Consider the following 22762-nt stretch of genomic DNA (forward strand, 5'->3'; position numbering starts at 1 on the left):
GATGTCTTTTTTGTTCAATTTTTTTGTGGACTCCGTTAAGACGTTAGTTATGGAGCCAACTGGCCCTGACGGCCAAAACAGACCATTTTGAAGGTCAAACGAGCCCCGATGCAGGTAAATCCCTCATTTTATCAATTTTCGTGTGCTTATAGTCCATAGATTTTTGGTGAACCAGAAATCCGACGTGTTTATGCCCAATTTTTTGTGGAAGTACGTATAGACGTTAACTATGAAACAGTTGTCCTAGACGGTCAAAACTCAAAACTGTCCATTTTCAAGGTCAAACGAGCCCCGAAATAGGTATACCCTATTTTGCCCATTTTCGCGTACTATAGTCCATAGATTTTTGGTGGTCCAGTTTTATGACGTCTTTTTTGTCCAAAATTTCATGGACGTTGGTTAAGACGTTATCTATGAAGACAGTTGGCCCTAACGGCCAAAATGAACCATTTTGAAGGTTAAACGAGCCTCAAAGTAGGTAAACCCCTCATTTTACCGATATTCGTGTACTATAGTCCATGATCTTTTTTGGTGATTCAGAATTCCGATGTCTTTTTTGCCCAAATTTTTTGTGGACGTCCGTTAAGACATTAGCTATGGAGCCAGTTAGCCCTGACGGTCAAAACATACCATTTTGAAAGTCAAACAAGCCACGAAGCAGGTAAACCCCTTAGTTTACCAATTTTCGTGTGTTAGTTCATGGATTTTTGGTGATCCAGAATTTCGACGTATTTTTTGCCCAAATTTATCATAGACATCCGTTAAGACGTTAGTTATGGAGTCAGTTGTCCCTAACGACCAAAACGATCCATTTTCAAGATCAAACGAATCCCGAAGCAGGTATACCCCATTTTGCAGATTTTCATGTTCTATAGTCCATGTATTTCTAGAGATTCGGAATTTCTACGTCTTTTTTGCCCAAATTTTTCATGGACGTCCGTTAAGACATTATCTATGAAGACCATTGACCTGATGGCCAAAATAGACCATTTTGAAAGTCAAACAAGCCCCAAGCAAGTAAACCCCTCATTTTATCAATTTTCGTGTGCTATAGTCCATGATCTTTTATGGTGATCAAGAATTTCGACGTTATTTTTGCCCTAATTTTTTGTGGACATCCTTTAAGACGTTATCGATGGAGCCAGTTGGCCCTAACGACCAAAATAACCTCTTTTCGAGGTCAAATGAGCCCGAAATAGGTAAACCCCTAATTTTACCAATTTTCGTGTGCTATAATCCATGGATTTTTTGTGATCTAGAACTCCGATGTTTTTTTTGCCCAATTTTTTTGTGGACGTCCATTAATACGTTATCGATGGAGACAGTTGGCCCTAACAGCCAAAACAACCTCTTTTCAAGGTCAAATGAGCCCCAAGCATGTTAATCCCTAATTTTATCGATTTTCGTGTGCTATAGTCCACGATCTTTTTTGTTGATCCAGAATTCCGATGTCTTTTTTGATCAAATTTTTTGTGGACGTTTGTTAAGACATTAGTTAGGGAGCCAATTGTTCTTGACGGTCAAAACGATCCATTTTGAAGGTCAAACGAGCCCCAAAGCAGGTAAACCCCATTTTACCGATTTTCATGCGCGCTATAGTCCGTGAATTTTTTGTGATCCAGAACTCCGACGTCTTTTTGCCCAAATTATAAATGCCCGTTAAGACATTAGCTATAGAATCAGTTGACCCTGACGGACAAAAGACACATTTTGAAGGTCAAACGAGCCCCGACTAATTTTTCAATTTTCATATACTATAATCAATAGATTTTTGGTGATCCGAAATTTTGACGTCTTTTTTGTCCAAATTTTTATGAACGTCCGTTAAGACGTTATCTATGCAGTCAGTTGTCCATGAAGACCAAAACAGACCACTTTGAAGGTCAAACGAGTCATAGAACAGGTAAACCTCTCATTTTACCTATTTTCATGTGCTATAATCCACGATCTTTTTAAGTGATCTAGAATTTCAACGTCTTTTTTGCCCAAATTTTTTGTGGACATTCGTTAAGATTTTATCTATGGAGCCAGTTGTCCCTGATGGCCAACATGGTCCATTTTGAAGGTCAAACGAGCAGGCAAACCCCCATTACCAATTTCCATGCTCTGTTTAGTCCATGAATTTTTCGTGATTCAAAATCTGAAGTCTTTTTTGTCCAAATGTATCATGGACGTCCCTTAAGATGTTAACTATGTATCCAGTTGGCCCCGACGGTCAAAACGCATTTTCAAGGTTAAACGAACCCTAAAGCAAGTATTTTCTATTTTACCAATTTTCGTGTACTATAGTCCATAGATTTTTGGTGATCCAGAATTTCGACGTCTTTTTTTGCGCAAATTTTTTGTGGATGTCCGTTAAGACGTTATCGATGGATCCAGTTGGACCTAACGTCCAAAACAGACCATTTTAAAGGTCAAACGAGCCCCAAAAGAGGTAAACCCCTCATTTATCAATTTTTGTGTGCTATAGTCCATAATCTTTTTTGGTGATCCAAAATTAGGACGTCTTTTTGCCCAAATTTTTTGTGGATGTCTGTTAAGACGTTATCTATGGAGCATTGGTTTTGACGGTCAAAATGACCAATTTTGAAGGTTAAACGAGCCCTAAAGCAAGTAAACCCCCAATTTTATCAATTTTCATGTGCTATAATCCATGGATTTTTGGTGTTCTGGAATTTCGATGCTTTTTTTGCCCAAATTTTTTGTGGACGTTCGTTAAGACGTCAATTATGGAGAAGTTGGACCTGACGGCCAAAATTTTCCATTTTTGAGGTCAAACGATCCCTGAAATAGGTATTACCTCATTTTCCTGATTTTCATGTACTATAGTCCATGGATTTTTGGTGATTCGGAATTTCGATGTCTTTTTTTGTTCAATTTTTTCATGAACGTCTGTTAAGACGTTATCTATGAAGCCTGATGGCCGTAACGGCCGAAACGGACCATTTTGAATGTTAAACGCGCCACAGAGTAGGTAAGCACCTCATTTTAATTTTCGCGTGTTATAATCCACGATCTTTTTTGGTTATCTCGAATTTTGACGTCTATTTTGCCTAAATTTTTTGTGGACGTTCGTTAAAACGTTAGCTATGAAGCCAGTTAGCCTTATCGGCCAAAATGATTCATTTTGAAGGTCAAATGAGCTTTGAAGCAGGTAAACCCCCCATTCTATAGATTTTCGTGCTCTATAGTCCATGTATTTTTGGTGATCCAGACTTTTGATGTCTTTTTTGCCCAAATTTTTCATGGAAGTGTTTTAAGATGTTATCAATAGAGCAAGTTGTCCCTCACGTCCAAAACAATCCATTTTTAAGGTAAAACGAACCCAAAGAGTGTGTACTCCATTTTGCCGATTTTTCATGTTCTATAATCCATGAATTTTTGGTGATTCATATTCCGACATCTTTTTTTCTCAAATTTTTTATGGACGTTTGTTAAGATGTTATCTACATAGCTAGTTGGCCATAATGGCCAAAACGGACCATTTTGAAGGTCAAACGAACCTTGGAGCAAGTAAACCCCTCATTCACCGATATTCGTGTGGTATAGTCCACGATTTTTTTTTGTGATTTAGAATTCCAACGTCCTTTTTGCCCTAATTTTTTTTGGACGTTCATTAAGATGTTAGATATGAATCCAGTTAGCCCTAATGGCCAAAACAATCCATTTTGAAGGTAAAACGAGCCCCGAAGCAGGTAAACCCCCCATTTTACCAATTTTCGTGTGTTATTATAGTCCATGAATTTTTGGTAATTCAGAATTCTGCCATATTTTTTGCCCAAATTTTTCATGAACGCCCATTAAGACGTTAGCTATGGATCCAGTTGACCCCGACGGCCAAAGCGACCCATCTTCAGGGTCAAACGAACCCCGAAGAAGGTATACCCCATTTTGCGGATTTTCTTGTACTGTCCATGTATTTTTGGTGATCCAGAATTTTGACGTCTTTTTTATCCAAATTTTTCATGGACAACCGTTAAGACGTTATCTATGAAACTAGTTGGCCTTGATAGCTAAAAATGACTATTTTGAAGGTCAAACGAGCCCAGAGCAGATAAATCTCTTATTTTACTAATTTTTGTGTGCTATAGTCCATGATCTTTTTTGGTGATCAAGAACTTTGATGTTGTTTTTAACCAAATTATTTTGGACGTCCATTAAGACGTTATTTATGGAGTCAATTGGCCCTAATGGCCAAAACGACACATTTTCAAGGTCAAACGAGCCTTGAAGCGGGTACACTCCCAATTTTATCAATTTTAGTATGCTATAGTCCATGAATTTTTTGTGATCCGAAATTCTGACATCTTTTGTACTTACATTTTCCGTGGACGTCCATTAAGACGTTAGCTTTGGAGCCAGTTGTCCTGACGACCAAACAACCATTTTCAAGGTCAAATGAGCCCCGAAGAAGGTATATCCCATTTTCAAGGTCCATGGTGATCCGGATTCTAATGTCTTTTTTGCCCAAATTTTTCATGGATGTCTGTTCAGACATTATCTATAGAGTCAGTTGGTCCTCACGACCAAAACAGATCATTTTGAAGGTCAAACAAGCTCCGGAGCAGGTAAAACCTTAATTTTATCAATTTTCATGTGCTATCTTCCACGACCTTTTTTGGTGATCCAGAATTCTGAAATCTTTTTTGCCCAAACTTTTTGTGGACGTCCATTAAGACGTTAGCTATAGAGCCAGTTGGCCCTGACGGACAAAACAACCCATTTTGAAGGTCAAACGAGCCTCGAAGAAGGTAAACCACCATTTTACCGATTTTCGTGTGCTATAGTCCATGGATTTTGGTGATTCGGAATTCCGACGTCTGTTTTGCCCAAATTTTTTATGGACGTCTGTTAAAAAATTATCTATGGAGCCAGTTGGCCCTAATGGCCAAAAGGGACCATTTTGAATGTCAAACGAGCCCCGGAGCAGGTAAACCCCTAATTTTATCGATTTTTGTGTGCTATAGTCCACAATTCTTTTTGGTGATCTAGAATATCGATGTCTTTTTTGTCCAATTTTTTTGTGGACGTCGGTTAAGACGTTAGCCATGGAGCTAGTTGACCTTGACAGCCAAAACGATCCATTTTGAAGGTCAAATGATCCCCGAAGCAGGTAAATCTCTAATTTTATCTATTTTCGTGTGTTATAGTCCATGAATTTTTGGTGATCCAGAATATCGATGTCTTTTTTACCCAAATTTTTCATGAACGTCCGTTAAGATGTTAGCTATGTAGCCAGTTGACCCCGACGACCAAATTGGACCATTTTCATAGTCAAACGAGCCCCAAAGCAGGTATGCCCCATTTTACTTATTTTTCGTGTACTATAGTCCATGGATTTTTTGTGATATGAAATTTCGATGTTTGTTTTGCCCAAATTTTTCATGGACGTCTGTTAAGACGTTATCTATGGAGCCAATTAACCTTGATGACCAAAATAAACCATGTTGAATGTCGAACAAGCCCCGAAGCAGGTAAACACCTAATTTTATCGTTTTTTGTGTGCAATAGTCCACGATCTTTTTTTGGTGATCTAGAAATCCGACGTCTTTTTTGCCTAATTTTTTTGTGGACATCTTTTAAGACGTTAGCTATGGAGCTAGTTGGCCATAACGACCAAAACGACCCATTTTGAAGGTCAAACGAGCCCCAAAGCAGGTAAAACTCTCATTTTATCGATTTTCGTGTGCTATAATCCATGAATTTTTGGTGATCCGAAATTCTGACTTCCTTTTTGCCTAAAATTTTTGTGGACGTCTGTTAAGACGTTAGCTATGGAGCCAGTTGGCCCTGACGGCCAAAATAACCCATTTTCAAGGTCAAACGAGCCCCAAAGCAGGTATACCAATTTTACCGATTTATGTGTACTCTATTACAAGTTAATTAATTAAGATTGAATAAAATAAACTGTAAATTTAAACACATAATATGCATACATTAAATTGGTGTAAACACCAAGTACGAATAAGTTTTCTCCTTCTAAGTGCTTATTTTCATTGCAAAAAAAGGAAATGACATATAACATGTTTTGATATACATATGTCTAGTCATTATCAAATCTTAACTTCATGTCATACAATCTTTTTCCTTTTTTTCTCTAAATGATTTTAGTTCATACAACCATAAAGATGATATTGAACTATGATATTTTCCATACCATTATTATTGTCCTATCAAGATCAAAGCCAAACTCCATTAAATGAAATTTAAATTTTAAAATAATAATAATAATAATCAAATTTTGAGTTTAATATATGAATTTAGTAGTGATTGCTTAAACATGAGATTATAAATGTATTACTAAGATATTTAGCAGTTATTGCTTAAATATGATTATGTTACGTTTGTACTTAGGTAATTAGTGCATTATTTGGATTACAACCTTTTCATGTTAGTGACATTAGTCATGATCAATGATTATAAATCTCAAATTCAAATTTTAAAAATAAAATTATACAAATATTTAATAATTAACATTTTACAAAAAAACTAGTTGACTTCAAAATAAATAACGAACAATAAATGATAAAGCAAGGTGTAACTCCAATTAAATTTTTTAATACGTGACCATGTTCTTATAAAAAGATGTTCGGAATAATGGACAAGTGGTGACCACCATAAATAGCCACCTACATCAATATTGTACTAAAAAAAATAAAAATACACCGCAAACACAAATTAATAAATTAAGAGAGATCTATCTCGAACTAATTTATTTTTTTAATTATTTGTTCTGTCTCAATTTATGTGATATTTTTTATTTTGATAATTAAATAATTTACGTTTAATCGAAAATTTAAATATGAAATTCTAAAAAATTTTAAAATAAACTTTAATATTTGTAAACCACGTAAAAAGTATTATAAGCCATAATAATTGATAATTCAAAATATATAAAAAATCTATGAAAAATTTACAGTCAAAGATAAACTTATTTGAATCTTAAAATCTGAAAAGTATCACATAAAATGAAACGGAAGAAGTACAATTTATATTGTATCTGTCCAACAACAATTGTCTATAAGTGGTTTGACAACTGTTATACTCCCTCTATCCATTTATAATTGTCATGATTTTCTTTTTTAGAGTCAAACGATAATAACTTTACTAACGTTTTACGATGCTTCTTTTCATATGCAAAAAATGCATTTTATAACACTTTTCTTAGTATCTAATATTGAGTTAATGTAGTCTAATTTAACTTTAAAAAATAATTTAACTGATTTTCAAGAAACGCAATATAACAAAAAAAGTGGATGGAGGAAATATTATTATTGACTTTGTTAAATTTAATTCTTCGAGAAATATGTTAAATGAAACTATCATTGTAAAAATAATCACAAAAGATGAATTATCTCTTGATTAATTAAATTATACAAGTATGACAACACCTATTATTGAACGGAGAAAATAATAGTTATTTATTTTAAAATATAATAAATATAACACAATCTGTTATTTTTAAATTCAATGTTCATATATTTGGACAAAATGAGAAGAAAAAAAAAAGAAGAAACGGCTTTTGGATAAACCGAAAAGTTATTTAAAATATAAATTATTTCCCGGCCTCACTCACCAAATGCATTTATGCTACAATATTTTTTTACTATTTATAGCAGTTTTGCTATCTCCATTATTCTACTATTTTTCTTTGAACTGAGCTCACTCACCGCAGTTTCAGTGACGATCGGCTATCGGAAAAATGCACTCGACGAACTTGCTTCTCGAAGAACCGATTCGGATGGCTTCGATTCTCGAGCCATCAAAGCCTGTGAGTGAAATTCTATTACTTCAATTTGACTTTGTTTGATTCACTGTAGATTCATAATTTTGGTCAATTTAAGTTGAGGAATTTGTGTATTTTTTGGGAGAGTTGTACTCGTAATGTGCTTGAAGTGTTTGATTTGTGGTTTATGATCTGTTAAATTTACTAGTAGTTGTAGCATTACTTTGGTAGTATTTTTGTTCTACGATTTCTGTTACTATATGTAGTTTTTTGTTCTGTTACTATATGTTGAGGAATTTTTGTTTTTTTTGGGGGAGAATTGTTTGCGTAATGTGCTTGCAGATGCTATGAGCTTAAAGTGTTTGATTTGTGGTTTATGATCTGTTAATTTACTAGTAATTGTAGCATTACTTCGGTAGTTTTTTTGTTCTACGATTTCTGTTACTAAGTGTTATTTTAATTTGTACATCGATTATAGTATTATTTTGTTTTATGCTATTTTTTGTATTTTATCGAGGCTTTTTTACTTCGTATTACTTTTTCCCAAACTGCTTTGTTATGTTTTTTTTGAGCTGAGGATGGTTATGTTGTTGTTGATCTATTAAATGATGATTTTGCAGACGTTTTTTCCAGCAATGACGAAGATTGTTGGCACGCTGGGTCCGAAATCACGTTCGGTGGAGATTATCTCTAGTTGCCTTGAATCGGGAATGTCTGGTATGGTATCATATTTTAGCACTAGCTATGGGGGCAGAGTTGATGTCTGTGTAGTCTGTAGTGTTAAATTGGCCATTTGATTAACTAAAATGAATATGTTTGGGAACAAAACTTGAAACTATTGTAAAGGGAAACCTGGAGTACTAACCTCGATTATGTGCAAGTCGGGGAAGGGGCAGACCAGATTGGGTCTTATCTTGCATTCTGCAAGAGGTTGTTTCCGCAGCGTGAACCTGTGATCTCTTCACACTCACACTGAAGAAGCTTTTACCATTGAGCCAAGGCTCCAAATGTTGTCACTTGTCAATAAGAAAAAAGGGGAACTTCAGAAAACTAATAAAAGAATCAACTAATGGACATCGAACCAGGGAAGACTTACACTAAGACATCTGCATTTTATATATTTGTGTATATATAGAGACTTTTTGTTGTTACTTTTTTCTTCCAAATAAAAGAATGCCTCTGTAATGTAAGTAAACCTGTGGAAAATATTTTCTCTCAAGTAATTTACCTGTTTTACATTTGTAAATAAAGTTGCTACTTTCATCCTACCAAGTATGGTTTGGTATAATTCAGGATGGGAAATGAATTAGACAAATAGACCAGGCTTAACTGAGTGGTAGAATATGGTAGGAATAGATTTAAGTTATATATGCTGTTAGTGTAATGGTTTAGTGAATTTTAACCCGCGATAGCAGGTTAGTTACCAGTTTACAAATTAATATGTATCAAGAGATTTACTTGTAATTACCTCATAAGTGACTTGGTTGTGTAAGTATGTTTTACAATTTCAATCCATAAGACTTAAAAACAGTGTTCTTCAAAAGCTTGTTAGTAGCCTTCTGTGTGCTCCTTTGTTTCGAAAGATGCTGAGTGGCTGGAACTAAGCTGATCAAGAACATTGACACCACTGAGCTAATACCTGTTGTTGTGTATATTAGTGGCACGATTTGACTTTTCATGGGGAGATGCCGAATTTCACCAAGAGACATTGGAAAATCTAAGGGCAGCCGTCAAAAAATCAAAGAAGCTCTGTGCGGTAAGCTCGGTTGCTCCTGCTATTCCTACCAAGTTGAACTTCTCTGTCTATATAAGTCTGAATATATAACCTTTAAAATTTGTTATGGCCAACTATTCACCTTCTCTTTTCAGGTTATGCTAGACACTGGTGGTCCTGAATTACAAGTTGTCAATAAGAGCGAACACCCAATTTCACTCCAAGCAGATTCCTTAGTTGTCCTGACACCTGATCAAGATAAAGAGGCTACACCAAATCTACTGCCAATAAATTTTAGTGGCCTATCAAAGGTAATTTCCCTCAGGCAAAAAGTATGTCTTTTCTGGGAGTTTATTGGAACTGCACCTCCAGGCTTCCTATAGCATTACATGCATAAAAGTACATTTTGAGGTTGAATTAACTCTTATCAGGGTAACCGTAGCAGTAGGAGGAGATTTTAGACTGGTGTGCTATTCACATCATGTTAGTTCTCAAATTCGACCTTCTTACTTTTGTCCAGGGAAATTTAAGTCAGTGAATTCCTTACTTGATCATCAGCAAACAATAGCTATTAATTTGCATGGCGGTTAAGATTGTGGACACTAAAACAAGGTTGCAGTATTGTCCATAGGGGTTGGTAAACAAGAACTGGGGAATCAACTGATGACAAGTTTATCAAAAAAGAAATCCAATTTCAAAAGTTTAGAATGATATCTGGAAAATTACATCTGAGACTGTAAACGTAGAAGCATGCTGATTTTAGTTCCCATCTTTGCATGAACCATGACATGTTCTGATGCTAAATTTTCATGATTTTGCAGTCAGTGAAGAAAGGAGACACTATTTTCATTGGTCAGTACTTGTTCACGGGAAGTGAGACTACCTCTGTGTGGCTAGAGGTGAGGCAGCATGAAAAACAAATAATTTAAATGTTTAAACCAGCGAGATGATCGTTTTTATTTCATTTCAGAAATGTGAGAAAACTTTGTACCCCATCCTGTTCAATCCCCTCTACCCCTTCCCACAACACACAACGACACCAAAATAACGTGTGTGTGCACGTTCACGCGTGTCTGTGAGAGAGGGAGAGTGAGCCAAAGCTAGAGTATGGCACTTTGCTCTCACTTGTGACAGCATAGTGTAGTTACTGTTAGAGTCACATGGGCCTTCCGTTTAGACTTTCTTCTGATGCAGGAAATCAATGTGAAAAAGAAGTGCAGCATGTGGTCAATGTTATACTAGTTAAATTTCCGCTCTCAAGAGTTCTCTACAATGCAGGTTACAGAGGTGAAAGGAGAGGATGTCGTTTGCTTGATTAAAAATTCTGCCACCTTGGCCGGACCATTGTACACATTACATGTCTCCCAGATCCGTATTGAGTTACCAACTCTCACAGACAAAGATAAGAAGGTCTGTTGTTACCTAATATCGAAGTCTATCATTCTGCAATCAGTCTTTCACTCTCTAAATTTATGCCACATCATATTGGTCTGAGAGACTCCAAGTATTTTGTGTTGGCAGTACGAAAAACTAAATACTTAAGATTATTTTGGGAAGGACAATTTGTTTGCTCATTAAGGTTCACATTGTACAGTTTAAAAACAACTCTGCAGAACTTATTGGTCAAATTTCGTTTAGAACTATGATACTCTCTAATGGTAAATTTTTCACTGTACATCTTGTAATTATTTTAGGTTATAAGCACTTGGGCCTTTCGAAACAAAATAGATATCCTTTCACTGTCATACACGCGAAATGCTGAAGATGTTCGACATGTAAGGCTATTCTACAGAATTCTACTTTCCACTTTATTAATTTCAACATTTCCCTCACCTACGTAAGATCTGGATTACTCCTATGCGATCACTTCAGAAGTGAAGAAGCATATCTTGTAACAATCTAGTGGTTCTTCATGTTCTTGTTCAGGCTCGTGAATTTCTATCTAAGCTGGGTGATCTTGATCAAACACAGATTTTTGCTAAGATAGAAAATGTGGAGGTTAGTTACCTATTGAATACTTAGGGATTTATTTATGAAAAAAACTGCACAGTAGTTGGTATAAATTTTTCCTTGCATTTGCTTATAGGGAATGAGCAACTTTGATGAGATTCTCGAAGAAGCTGATGGCATTATTCTCTCTCGTGGGAATTTAGGGATAGATCTACCACCTGAGAAGGTCAGTGAATTCTCCTCAGTCTTTTCCTGTGACATATTATTGATAATGATAAAACAGCCACCTCATTAAAGTGGCATATCATTAATGACATTCAAATGATCTACCAATTCAAACATCAAATGGTACAGAGAATTTCTTTTGGGTGGATGTGAGTAAATTTCCCGTTAGGGATGAAAAGTGATATTGCGGATTATGCAAAAATAAATGTGGTCCTGTTTGACGTACATCTATGAGGCGCTGTCTCTTACTTAGAGTACTAAAAATGTATTGTGTGCCTTGATAATTTTGTGAATTAATTCATGCTTAGATGTCACACTGTTTAATCTGAATGATTCATTGGAAGGGCGATAATACACGACTCCTTTATGTTATTGATTGATTTAAGAAAAATTTTATAATCTACGTAAAAATGTGTTGTGATTCGAAGATCAAATTAAAGGTTGAAAAGGAAACAACAACATATGAAGGGTAATCCCACAAAGTGGGTTTGGGGAGGGTGGTGTGTACGTAGACCTTACCTACCTTGTGAAGGTAGCAACGTTCTTTTCGAAAGACCCTTGGCTCAAGTAAGGTTGGAAAGGCAAAAAAAAATGAAGAAAGAAAGAAAGAGATAAAAGAAAAGCAACACAGTGTTCGACAAGCAGGGCAAATGACCAGTATGCCCCCATGTACACCATGATATCTGAACACGTTCTGAAATGTTGAGGCACATATATTGAGATACTTTTAAATGTGTTTTGGGTCAACAAATGAGCAAAAAGCTACCTAAATAGTATCTTAATCACATCTAATGATTGATATTCTAGTGTCAGGACCTTCCATTCCTGTCACTTAGTCCTAGATAACTTTCATCTTTCCACTTGCAGAATTCTCGAGGAGGTCATCTTTGCCCTTAATAATTCTTATAGTTCATGCGTTCCAATGACATTTGCTCTAAATGCAGTGAGTGAGAGGTTCAGCTCATAGTCACGTCAGTGAATGAATCTGACAAAGGCAGCCAAACATCTACTTAAATTCTTGCTTTCTTCTCATTATTACATGAAGGAACAGTTGTTGCACCTAAGAACAAGCTGGAAATCAAATCAATTGCTGGAGCTTGACTTCAACTCATGGATATTAGCTCATTAGTACTAGCTTGAAAGATAGCATGGAGTTTCATTGGGAATAGAATATGGAGAAGTTGTATTGAGAAGAGTAAAGGTGGACATCATAAAACATTTTATGCTATATAAGGGTCGAGCATTGATTTGCTTACTAATTTGAAGACACATGAATAGATGCAATGCACTTAACAAGCAAAGGCAGTGACACATAAAATGGAAGTCCTCTCATTGAACTATATGTGGGCTAACAATATATTTGAATAATCTACGTGTGATTGACTAGTGCCAGATGGGTCCGGTGTTGAACTTCTTTTTGCTTCATTAGACTGTTTCATGTTGACCTTCCCACTGACTGTGAGGCATTTTGCAGTTATCTAGTATAGATTTCTTTCTTTCTAACCAGATTATATTAATTACCAGGTGTTCCTATTTCAAAAGGCAGCTGTTCACAGGTGCAATATGGCTGGTAAACCTGCTGTGGTTACTCGTGTTGTGGACAGTATGACTGATAACTTGCGACCCACTCGTGCTGAGGCAACAGATGTTGCCAATGCAGTATTGGATGGTAACTTCTGTTCTTTGACAGGCCTGTTGTCACATTAATTTGATATACTAGATTCCTATGAGAAAAATGTGGAATATATGCTAAATACTTGTGGTAGGTATAAATGTGCCTTTTTTGTCCTTGTCTCCAAGATGCTTCATATCAATTTTCTTTCATCCCAGGTAGTGATGCAATTCTTCTAGGTGCAGAGACCCTGAGAGGTCTATATCCTGTTGAGACTATTTCCACTGTTGGTAAAATTTGTGCAGAGGTAAATCTTACCTCGTTGCTGTTCTACATATGCCTTATGCCTACCATTGTGAATTCATTGTCAATGGACCCCTCATTGTCTTCTTTGAATCTTCTTTTCCCCGTTATGTCATTTGTTCTTTATACTATAACACTGTAATCATCAACCTTCAGAGTACAATTTCTACTGACTCAATGTCACATTTTTTGTAAGATTGAACAGTATCATATATATGGAGCACAAAGTACACCTAATATCAGAAATAGCAGTTGATAGACTAATGTACTCCTGTGTTGATGCCATATAAAGTAAAAGCTGTGTTGACTTGACGTATTTACCATGAATGTGGTCCTACCTTACAAAGCACGATTATGTTGATTTCAATGTTTATTCTTTAGTCATAGTAGAACTGTTAAAATTCATTCTGAAGATCAGATAACTTTTCTAAAGCATACCCCCTAAAGTGAAATTGAGTGCGCCAAAAGCACTTTAATCATGTATAGTGAAAGTTCTAGATGTTTGAAAGGATTTCAGTTCATAAGTGATGAAGTCTTAACATACATCAAAGGTACATGGATATGCTTGGAGTAAGTAATTTTAAATGGCTCATGCTCAGTGCAAGTTGTTGGGGACAATCAATTGCTGCAATGGTGTGAATTAGTCCTGCAGCTATGGAAGAAATGAATTAGGAAACATATTTAACTAGACCTATCTTCTCCATCTATTTCTCTTTTAAGGACCTCTTCAGTGATGAGTTCACTATGCAACGAAGTGAAATACGAAGAGAAGTTCAATCTCTAGCTAAACTCGGATATACCACGGTTCAAGTGTATCTTCTACCACATTTTGTTGGGTGGGGATGAATAACCTACTAAAGGCTGTGAATTTGGTTAATGATGTGCTAGTTAAGCCAGTACATTTTTCTAGTCAAGTTTGTGTTTAGCCAAAATGGCACAGGAGAGGAACAGATCTTTAACCAATCAGTCATAAGGCTGACATTGTGGCATAACCTTATCTTTTTATGTTTCATATTAGCCTTTTAAAATTCACTTTGTGCCTTCCAAGGCGGCGTCTTGTTGATTTCAATGTAGTCAGATGATAATTCCGAGTTTCTCTTGTAAATTTTTACTTCTAAAATTAGTCCCCATTCCAGGCAGAAAAGGTTTATAATCAAGATGTATATTTTAAGAGGGCTGTTAAGTGTGTGGGAGAACCAATGACTCACTTGGAATCTATTGCTTCCTCTGCGGTATGTTGTTTCTGTTGCTCATGTTAAGTTTTTGGTTAGGTTGGAGGAAACGGTGTCATAGACTTTAAGATTCTGGTATTGACATGAATACTGTCTGCTCTGCTTTTGTTTTATTAAGGTACGTGCTGCCATCAAGGTCAAGGCATCTGTTATTATCTGCTTCACTTCTTCAGGGAGAGCTGCGAGGTCTCTCTTCTCTTCTCTCTCTCTCCAAACATCATATTTGCTATCCATTGATGTAAATTGTGTATATCTGTCAAAGACATCCTTACCAGACCTTCTCATCAAAGAATGCCATGACATTCTGAAGTCCATCCTCTAGTGCAGAAAACTCAATTTATAAGCTTTTACTGATGATGCAGATTGATAGCTAAGTATAGGCCATCGATGCCAGTTTTATCTGTTGTCATTCCTCGTCTCAAGACAAACCAACTCCGCTGGACATTCAGTGGTGCATTTCAGGTAATCATGTTTCTTAAAGGACTTCCTTTTTTTTAAAAGAAAAATCAACTTATATGTACATTGATATTACCATCATGTTACCTGTGCCAAATTGAAGTGCATCTTTTACCTATATGTATAACAAGTCAAGATCCTACTAGATGGATTTGTCCCTAACAAAATGTGGTACATCTCCTTTCACTCATTGATGATATATTATTCTTCGGACTAGATGGTTCAATAATGACACATGTTTATTAGAGATAATCTGATTCATCGTACCTCCTACGAATGTATGCATTATTTTCTGGGCAGGTGCTAAGGCGGTGCTTGCTCGAAAATGAAACCCAATTTTTGCAAAATTTGTGTTTCGAAAAAACACCCAATAATTCTGTTGTGAAGCAACTATTTGAATCCTGTTAGACTGTCTATTTTCCCAACTCTTTCTTAATTACTCGGACTGATGCTTGGTGTTAGAAAAGGTTTATTGGGATGCTAATAAAGCTCTTCTTCTGATGCTTTCTTTTTTCATTCTTTAATTCATATTATCATAGATGATGTATCATTGGCAAATCGAAAATGAAACTGATTTTATTGCATTGATGACTTAAATGACAGGCTAGGCAGTCTCTTATTGTTAGAGGAATTTTCCCCATCCTTGCAGATCCAAGACATCCGGTATGAAATTTTCATCTGTTCCTCCCTAAATAAATTTCTTTCCAGAGCTACTGCAGTTCTTATTAAAAGATTATGTTAACCAACATGGAATAGTGAAGTGCGTGATTAACAATATCGCTTGACCTCATCTTGTATTAGTTCTTCTGTATTATTTTATGAGCAAAATATTCAAGGTAAGAGAATACAATGACAACTACACATCATTCAAGCTAGTTGTGGTCGGCTATATGTATCCTTATTACCCCCTCTGTTCGCTTTATTTGACACTACTTCTTTATTAGTCCGTTTAAAAAAGAATAACACACTGCTTTTATTGCTACACACGTGTTATGGCATGGTTTAGATGACAAGCTTTTAAGTCTTCCTTTTTCCCTTAACCGTCATGCCGAGTCGAACTATGACAAACAAAGTGGAACAGAGGTAGTACATTTTTTGATCCATTGTTGACTCATTTTATTCCAACATTATATAATTCTGGTTCTCCAACACTAAAATTCTCTACAAACATTAGACCTAATGCGTATGGAACTACATGGGTAAGACTTAATGTCATCTAGTTAGTATATATTGGCCACATGATTTTTTTAGTTGTGTTTTGTCTTGCTCGAGTTTGCCTTTTCTGAAGACATATTCAGTTGAATAGTCACCAGAAGACTTGCCATAAAGTCATAATCAAAATCTAGTTGAGTAAGTTCTGGTCATTGGAATCTTGTCAGAAAATCCTCAGTCATGGACATCTCGTCAGGAAAGTTCCAATTTTCAGAAACTTGCCAAAAAATCGACTGGCGGAAAATGACTAATATTGATTGAAAAAGGTTTGGAAATAGTGGTGGCTTTAGAACTGTCCCTAAAAAAACCGTTATATGACTAGATCAGACACTGGAAAGGAGTGTATATGCTGCTGGAAGAGTAACGAAAAGAGACAGGGGGATCAGTTACTGGATATATCTTTCTTAAAATGTTAAGAATAAGAAAGAAAAACAAGGTGAATGGAATGGAAGTTACTTACGCTGCTGTTAAGATTGTAGAGCCTTTGTACCATATGAGTAAAATAAAAAGTACAAGAGGAAAGATAATTTAAGATGATGTATAAATAAGTTGATAAGCATAAAAGATAAAAATGTCATATATAACTTACATTTAATCCGAAAGGAAAAAGAACTTTGGGAAGTGCATGATAGTCCTTCTGGCCTTTATAACTTCATAGTTACTGTAACCTTCTTTCTTCTTGTTAGAGTGTTTGGTGTAGCGTGGCGAGAACATTGACTTTGTTCTTTCCTTCTTCAGGCTGAGTCCGCAAATGCAACCGATGAGTCGATATTGAAGGTTGCACTAGACCATGGGAAAACAGCTGGTGTTATTAAGCCACATGACCGAGTTGTTGTTTTCCAGAAAGTTGGTGACGCATCTGTGGTGAAGATCATTGAGCTTGAAAATTAGGCTAGTACATCTTCTTATGTTTCACATGGATTTTCAACATCAGAGCATTCTCAAGTTAACAGAATGCATGAAAACCATCTAATGGAGCTATAAAACCAGGTTGATCCATGGCTGTAATAATTGCTCGGACCGATGTAAATCCTCTGTAAGTAACGCTTACCACTTTAAGTTGTAAGAATATTATCTTGTAAGGCGGTGTCATCTTTAACAAATCTCTTTTTTTTCTCTAATCCATATGTTGTGTAGGCAGTGAAGGGTGTCATCCTACTTTGCTTCACTATTTTTGTGTGTCAAATAGTATTATATATATCTTCAGGTAGATAAGTAGTTCTAATAGCTATCTTATGAATGGAGTAGTGATATATAAAACCTTCTTTTCTTGATGATAACAAACTCTTCATAGGAAGATTGTCAAACAGTTGGTAAAAGGAGAAAGTGGAATCATCAAGAATTCAAGATTACCTTCTATTAGTGAAGTCGTATACCCTGAGGGGTTGTTTGGTTGGGAACAAGTTATCCAGGATTAAACAGTGTATATAGGATAACTTATCTCATTACTGAGGTATGAATGCTGGGATATATAATTCAAGGATTATCTAATACCTCCAACCAAACACAATAAAATAATCTTGCATTTTATCCTTGTATTATTATATTCTATATCTCACATCAAACAACTCTTGAGAGACAAACTTATAAATATGGCTGAATCGGTGAAATTATGGAGAATAAGAGTGTTTGCATTGATCTATCATTGGTGTTTTTAAGTATTCGTCTAAGTAGCTACTGATTTATTGGACATTAAAACTATCAGTTAATTACTTCATATAAAATTTGAATGTAAACATTCTGAAACTAAGAAGTTCAATACTGTTATTTTCGTTGGAAAAAGCAAGCAACGTATACAAATTTAATTCTTATAAATAATTTGAATGATGAATAATTCCATTGAAGGCAAAAGCGAATACAACATCAAATTGTTAATTTTTTATAATAAATACAAAGAGAAAGGCATCCTTTTTTGAGTTTTAGGTTCATGAAAAACAACATTTTAATCTTCACACGATAGGAATAAAGTTTGCGTATCACGTTATGCTCCTACCTTTCACTTACATCAGGCAGCTGTTGACAAACTAGTGGTGTAATAAATTGAGAGGTGTCAAAAGTGTTAGAATACTAAAATAATTTCTAGTGGTATTTAACAAGCGGCACCCGTGGCCTAATGGATAAGGCGTCTGACTTCTAATCAGGCGATTGTGGGTTCGAGTCCCACCGGGTGTGTTTGATTTTTTGTTTCCTTTTTTTTTGGGACAAGGTATTACGTTGAATTACACTGAGTATGTTATGGTTATGGAGAAAATCATTGGACTTGTTGACAAGTGAGAGTGAAAGTTTTGTGGAAAAGTCATAGATATATTATATACCATTACACAGAGTATGTTATTGTTATGCGGAAAAATCATCAGACTTGTTGACAAAAGGGAGCAAAAGTTTTGCGGAGAAGTCATAGATATATACCATCACACTGAGTATGTTATTGTTACGCGGAAAAATCATTGGCGTGAGTGTGTGTCTGTTTACTCATTCACAACTAAGTGTCAATACCTATAGCAACATACAGGCCATTAGCTGCTCAACACTCAAATTATCAAATAAAATTGCCACAACACTTTCAGTCAAAAAATATAACCTCGAAATCACTTGACATCTATGACTACATGAAGGAAGCTGTTCAATTTTCGTCAAGCCAGTGAAGATGAATCTTCCAATGGTTAATTAGTACATTGATTGGCTAGTTCCTAAAAGGGATCTATTCTATATACAACAAGCCAACCTACTAATCAAAATGTCTATCCATTGTACAACAAAACGAAGGATATAATAATTTAACGCCAGGAGGTCACGCCTCTTCTGCCGTGATCCTTCAAACTGCCATCCACCAATGTCTACTCTATCACATCAAATAGCTTCGGGGAAACGTAATTCTGCAGGACCAGGACCTAAAATCCCTTTTTGCTCAGTTATCTTGCCCAACCCTATAGACGAATCAGTCTGTCCATTCTCCTCTTCATTCCACAAAATGACTTGCCATTCCATCTGGATCACGAGGAGACGAGCTTAAATTATACAGTAGACTACTAGGAATAACATTGAAAGCCTGGTAATAGAAAGTAGCAAAGTACAAGCATGTCCTCTGCCAAGAAACCACTCCTGTAGATAGTTTCTTTCAACCAAGATGCTGCTAATCCAAAGAATCAAACAATCACTCAATAGGTCGTTTATTTCCCAACCATAAATTATGCGGACTTCCCATGAATAATTATGCTGCCTACACACAGTATGAAGATCTAATCAAATCGAACAAATACCTCAAAAGTGGAGTAGAAACCTTACCTCATCAAGATAGTGGCTTCCAACAGGCAAAAATGGAGTTGTAAGTGGAGGTGCAATATCCGGATCATGCTTTTGAAATATGAATGTGGTGTATAGACCTGCATAAGAAAAATACCGTAAGGATAGGAGGATATGAGTGGAGGATGTTGTAATACACGACCAGAACCAGTTTCTAGTGGATGGTCAATGCAGTGAATAATCTGATTACCTAAAACGTCATACGATCTGGGAAGAAGTCTGCCCCTGGGATCAAAAAAGTTATGACCGGCATCTTGTAGCATTCCGAGAAATTGTGCTCTATGAATGGAGTAAAATGAAGGAAGGATCAGCTGTTCTGATTAAAGACATTTATCAGAACTTTATTTGGAGACTAAAGACGCTTGAAACAATGGTCTAAATAACAGACACTACAAATAATCTAAGAAAATAGCACCAAAAAGGCTAAATAAATGAAGCAACTTTATCAAACTATCAGTTATTTCTGCTGAAAATAATAGAACTGTGGTATGTTAAACCTTAATTTAAGCAATAATTCCAGGCTGGAGTTATTCCTGTCCAGCTAACAACCCTCATAAACCTTCTAAAGAAATCAATAAATTTTAACAACCAAAAGAAAAGGAAAAGTAGACATAATTAGAAAAAGAAAATCAGTATACTATAAGTGACCCATTAAATTCTTAAAAGGTAGGAAAAATGATCAAGTGATGGGAAACCATTTTCTTTCGCACTTACTAGGAAATATTATGGTGTACTTGGTGAGACAAAGACTGAACACTTCACAACATGATAAAAGTTGATCTGAAGTTAGGTTCCCACCCAATATTACATCCATCTGAGTACTATGCAAGGCATGTATACACTACTTTTTGGCATGTGCATTGCCATGAAGAATATAGATTCCCTATGCAATAAGCTATCACATTTTAAAGTTAAACTTCAAGAGAATCATCACTTTACCTTCATGGCTTCATCAATGATGTGATAAAAATTCAGGTAATTTCATATGATAGATTAAGATGGCAAACAAGCAAAATGAAACAGCCATGATGGTGAAGTTGTAAGTTACAATCTATTACCTGTTATCATCATAAAAATCTGTCAAGTTCTGAATCTCCGTGTGCTCAAGGCCAGCCTCTCTCGCCAACCTGAGGAATATGACTATACAAGTTAATTATAGGATTTATTTACATTGGCAGGATAAGAAAGTAAGCTAAGCTAAAGTATTTCTTCCCATTTTGGAAATGCAAGAGCACAAATGTTGACATCTGAAACTCAAAAAATCACACAAACAAACCAAAGATGCATACAGATAACCTACTAGATCTGTAGAACATTGTGAAATACAATACCCAAATTCACATTACGAGAACAAGTTTGGTTATTCCCATATCTGAAAAGGCGTGATTTCAAATAGTTGAACATTGGAAAATAGAACTATCATAGTGGATCATGATTGGAGGCATGTCAGGGTTCCTCTCTGATGGCAGGGCTTACTGGGAAAAGTGGAGTTCAACAAAGGGGTCTCAAGTGAAATATAGAGAGAGATATGGGGTGGGGTGAAGGTAACAGAAAACAACAAAACCAATTAAAATTTGACAGGGAATATTGCTGCATGAACCTGAGCAGGCTTGGAAAATGAACCAAACATTGGGTTTCAGCAGAGATGTCACTTGCAAACTTCAATTGATACTTCTTACCAAAGAAAGGAAACCTGAAATCCAATTCACAACATAACATAATTAATCGCTCAAAAGAGACGCAATAAGATCAAACATAAGTGGGTGCCAAGTGGATTCCATACTTCTCTTCCTCAACCTCGAAAGTGATCATGTAATTTTCTGATCTAATACAACTAGGAACAATGTTTGGTTTCATCCCACCGCTCCTATTATGGTATGCTTCAACATTCTTCTGGTACTTTGCCCTATGACAACCACATGGTCAAATGGAGTGCAAACAACCAAACAAGATTAAGCAGAATCTTGAGATAAAATAACTTGTGCAAAGAGAGACAGAACCAGCATGAGTGGATCTCAACAAAGCCTTGAACCCAAATAAGATCCCCATGCCAACTAGACTTACATAATCATCTTATTGCAATATACTTTTATGAGTTGAAAAAATATATATTCAACGGCATATAAGAAAGTAAACAGACACTCTGATCAAGAAATCAGCATACTTACAATACCCGCAAAAGGCAAGAAATGAACAAAAGAAATCACACGAAACAAGCTATAGATTCTGAAGTATGCCTCTTACTTATATGTCATACTTCATCCAGAAAGTGTAATTAATGTGAATCTAATGTATAAAGGCAATTACAGAAGCAAGAGGAATATACAACCCAACTACTTGAAAAAATGAGATATTGATCGTTTCTTTTTGATAAGGTTAAGTGTTTAGTGTTTACTGATAAATAAGTACAAAGAGGGTACTACAAAAAGGAAACTGAACTTATCTTTTTCTTTCTCAATTTGTTGAATAATGTCAATTATCACTATGAAGAATCATGACTTACTATGATGTCCAAACACCTAGAGATTCTGCTATCCTCCATTCATCCCAGGCTTAGTTAAAGCCAGGTAGTGTGCTTCACCTCACTTAAGAGCTCTTTAGTGTAGGCACTAAGGTACTAAAGCATTGTTAAGTGTTTTTGAAAGAGCAATAATAAGATAATATTATAGTTGGTAAACTGATGCATTAATTATTGGAAAACATTAAGCATGTATGTTTTGTGATTGACAATAGGAAAGGAAGCCCAGTGCACAAAAATTAAAAGCTCAACATAAGGAAAGTAGAAACCTAGCTCTAAAAACATTTCATCTAAACCAGACTTGATGGATACGAAACATTTCATCTAAATCGTCGTACATTTGGATCACTTTATGCATTATTGTTTGAATGCATCATCCATGAAGCAATAACCCCACACTTCACCTCATTTTATCGCTTTAAAATTTAAGCCACAAATCGATGGTTTTTTACAACAAAAGCTAGTTTAAAGCATTAAAAAGACACCCCACTTTGCAGCCCCCCCCCCCCCC

At 35.7% G+C, this 22762-nt stretch overlaps 2 protein-coding genes and 1 non-coding gene across 6 annotated transcripts in view; 2 read left to right on the top strand and 1 right to left on the bottom strand.

Annotated features, from left to right (window-relative positions):
- The first annotated feature begins 7530 nt into the window (after nt 1-7530).
- On the top strand, nt 7531-17657 carry LOC107004573 (pyruvate kinase 1, cytosolic-like). The gene is made up of 16 exons (XM_015202818.2): nt 7531-7771; nt 8347-8443; nt 9385-9482; nt 9596-9751; nt 10262-10339; nt 10719-10850; nt 11135-11215; nt 11367-11438; nt 11527-11616; nt 13140-13284; nt 13446-13534; nt 14667-14762; nt 14881-14948; nt 15125-15224; nt 15822-15881; nt 17169-17657. Exons 1-16 carry the CDS (start codon nt 7703-7705, stop codon nt 17319-17321), a joined length of 1584 nt encoding a protein of 527 aa, XP_015058304.1. The 5' UTR covers nt 7531-7702; the 3' UTR covers nt 17322-17657.
- An 872-nt stretch (nt 17658-18529) lies between these two features.
- TRNAR-UCU lies at nt 18530-18602 on the top strand. Its single transcript has one exon. It is a non-coding gene; the product is annotated as a tRNA-Arg (tRNA).
- Nucleotides 18603-18966: 364 nt separating this feature from the next.
- Nucleotides 18967-22762, bottom strand: part of LOC107003229 (mRNA cap guanine-N7 methyltransferase 2) — a 6442-nt gene continuing 2646 nt past the window's right edge. The window contains exons 6-11 of one of the 4 annotated variants that reach the window (XM_015201526.2): nt 21517-21639; nt 21334-21426; nt 20792-20860; nt 19924-20012; nt 19716-19813; nt 18967-19418 (exon numbers count right to left, since the gene is read on the bottom strand). In XM_015201526.2, coding sequence (XP_015057012.1) covers nt 19281-19418; nt 19716-19813; nt 19924-20012; nt 20792-20860; nt 21334-21426; nt 21517-21639 — 610 coding nt within the window. In that variant the 3' untranslated portion in view covers nt 18967-19280. The other 3 variants (XM_027912662.1, XR_003575030.1, XM_015201528.2) reach the window with 3 other exon arrangements.

This window comes from Solanum pennellii, chromosome 11, assembly GCF_001406875.1.
Source record: "Solanum pennellii chromosome 11, SPENNV200".
Taxonomy (NCBI): Eukaryota; Viridiplantae; Streptophyta; class Magnoliopsida; order Solanales; family Solanaceae; genus Solanum; species Solanum pennellii.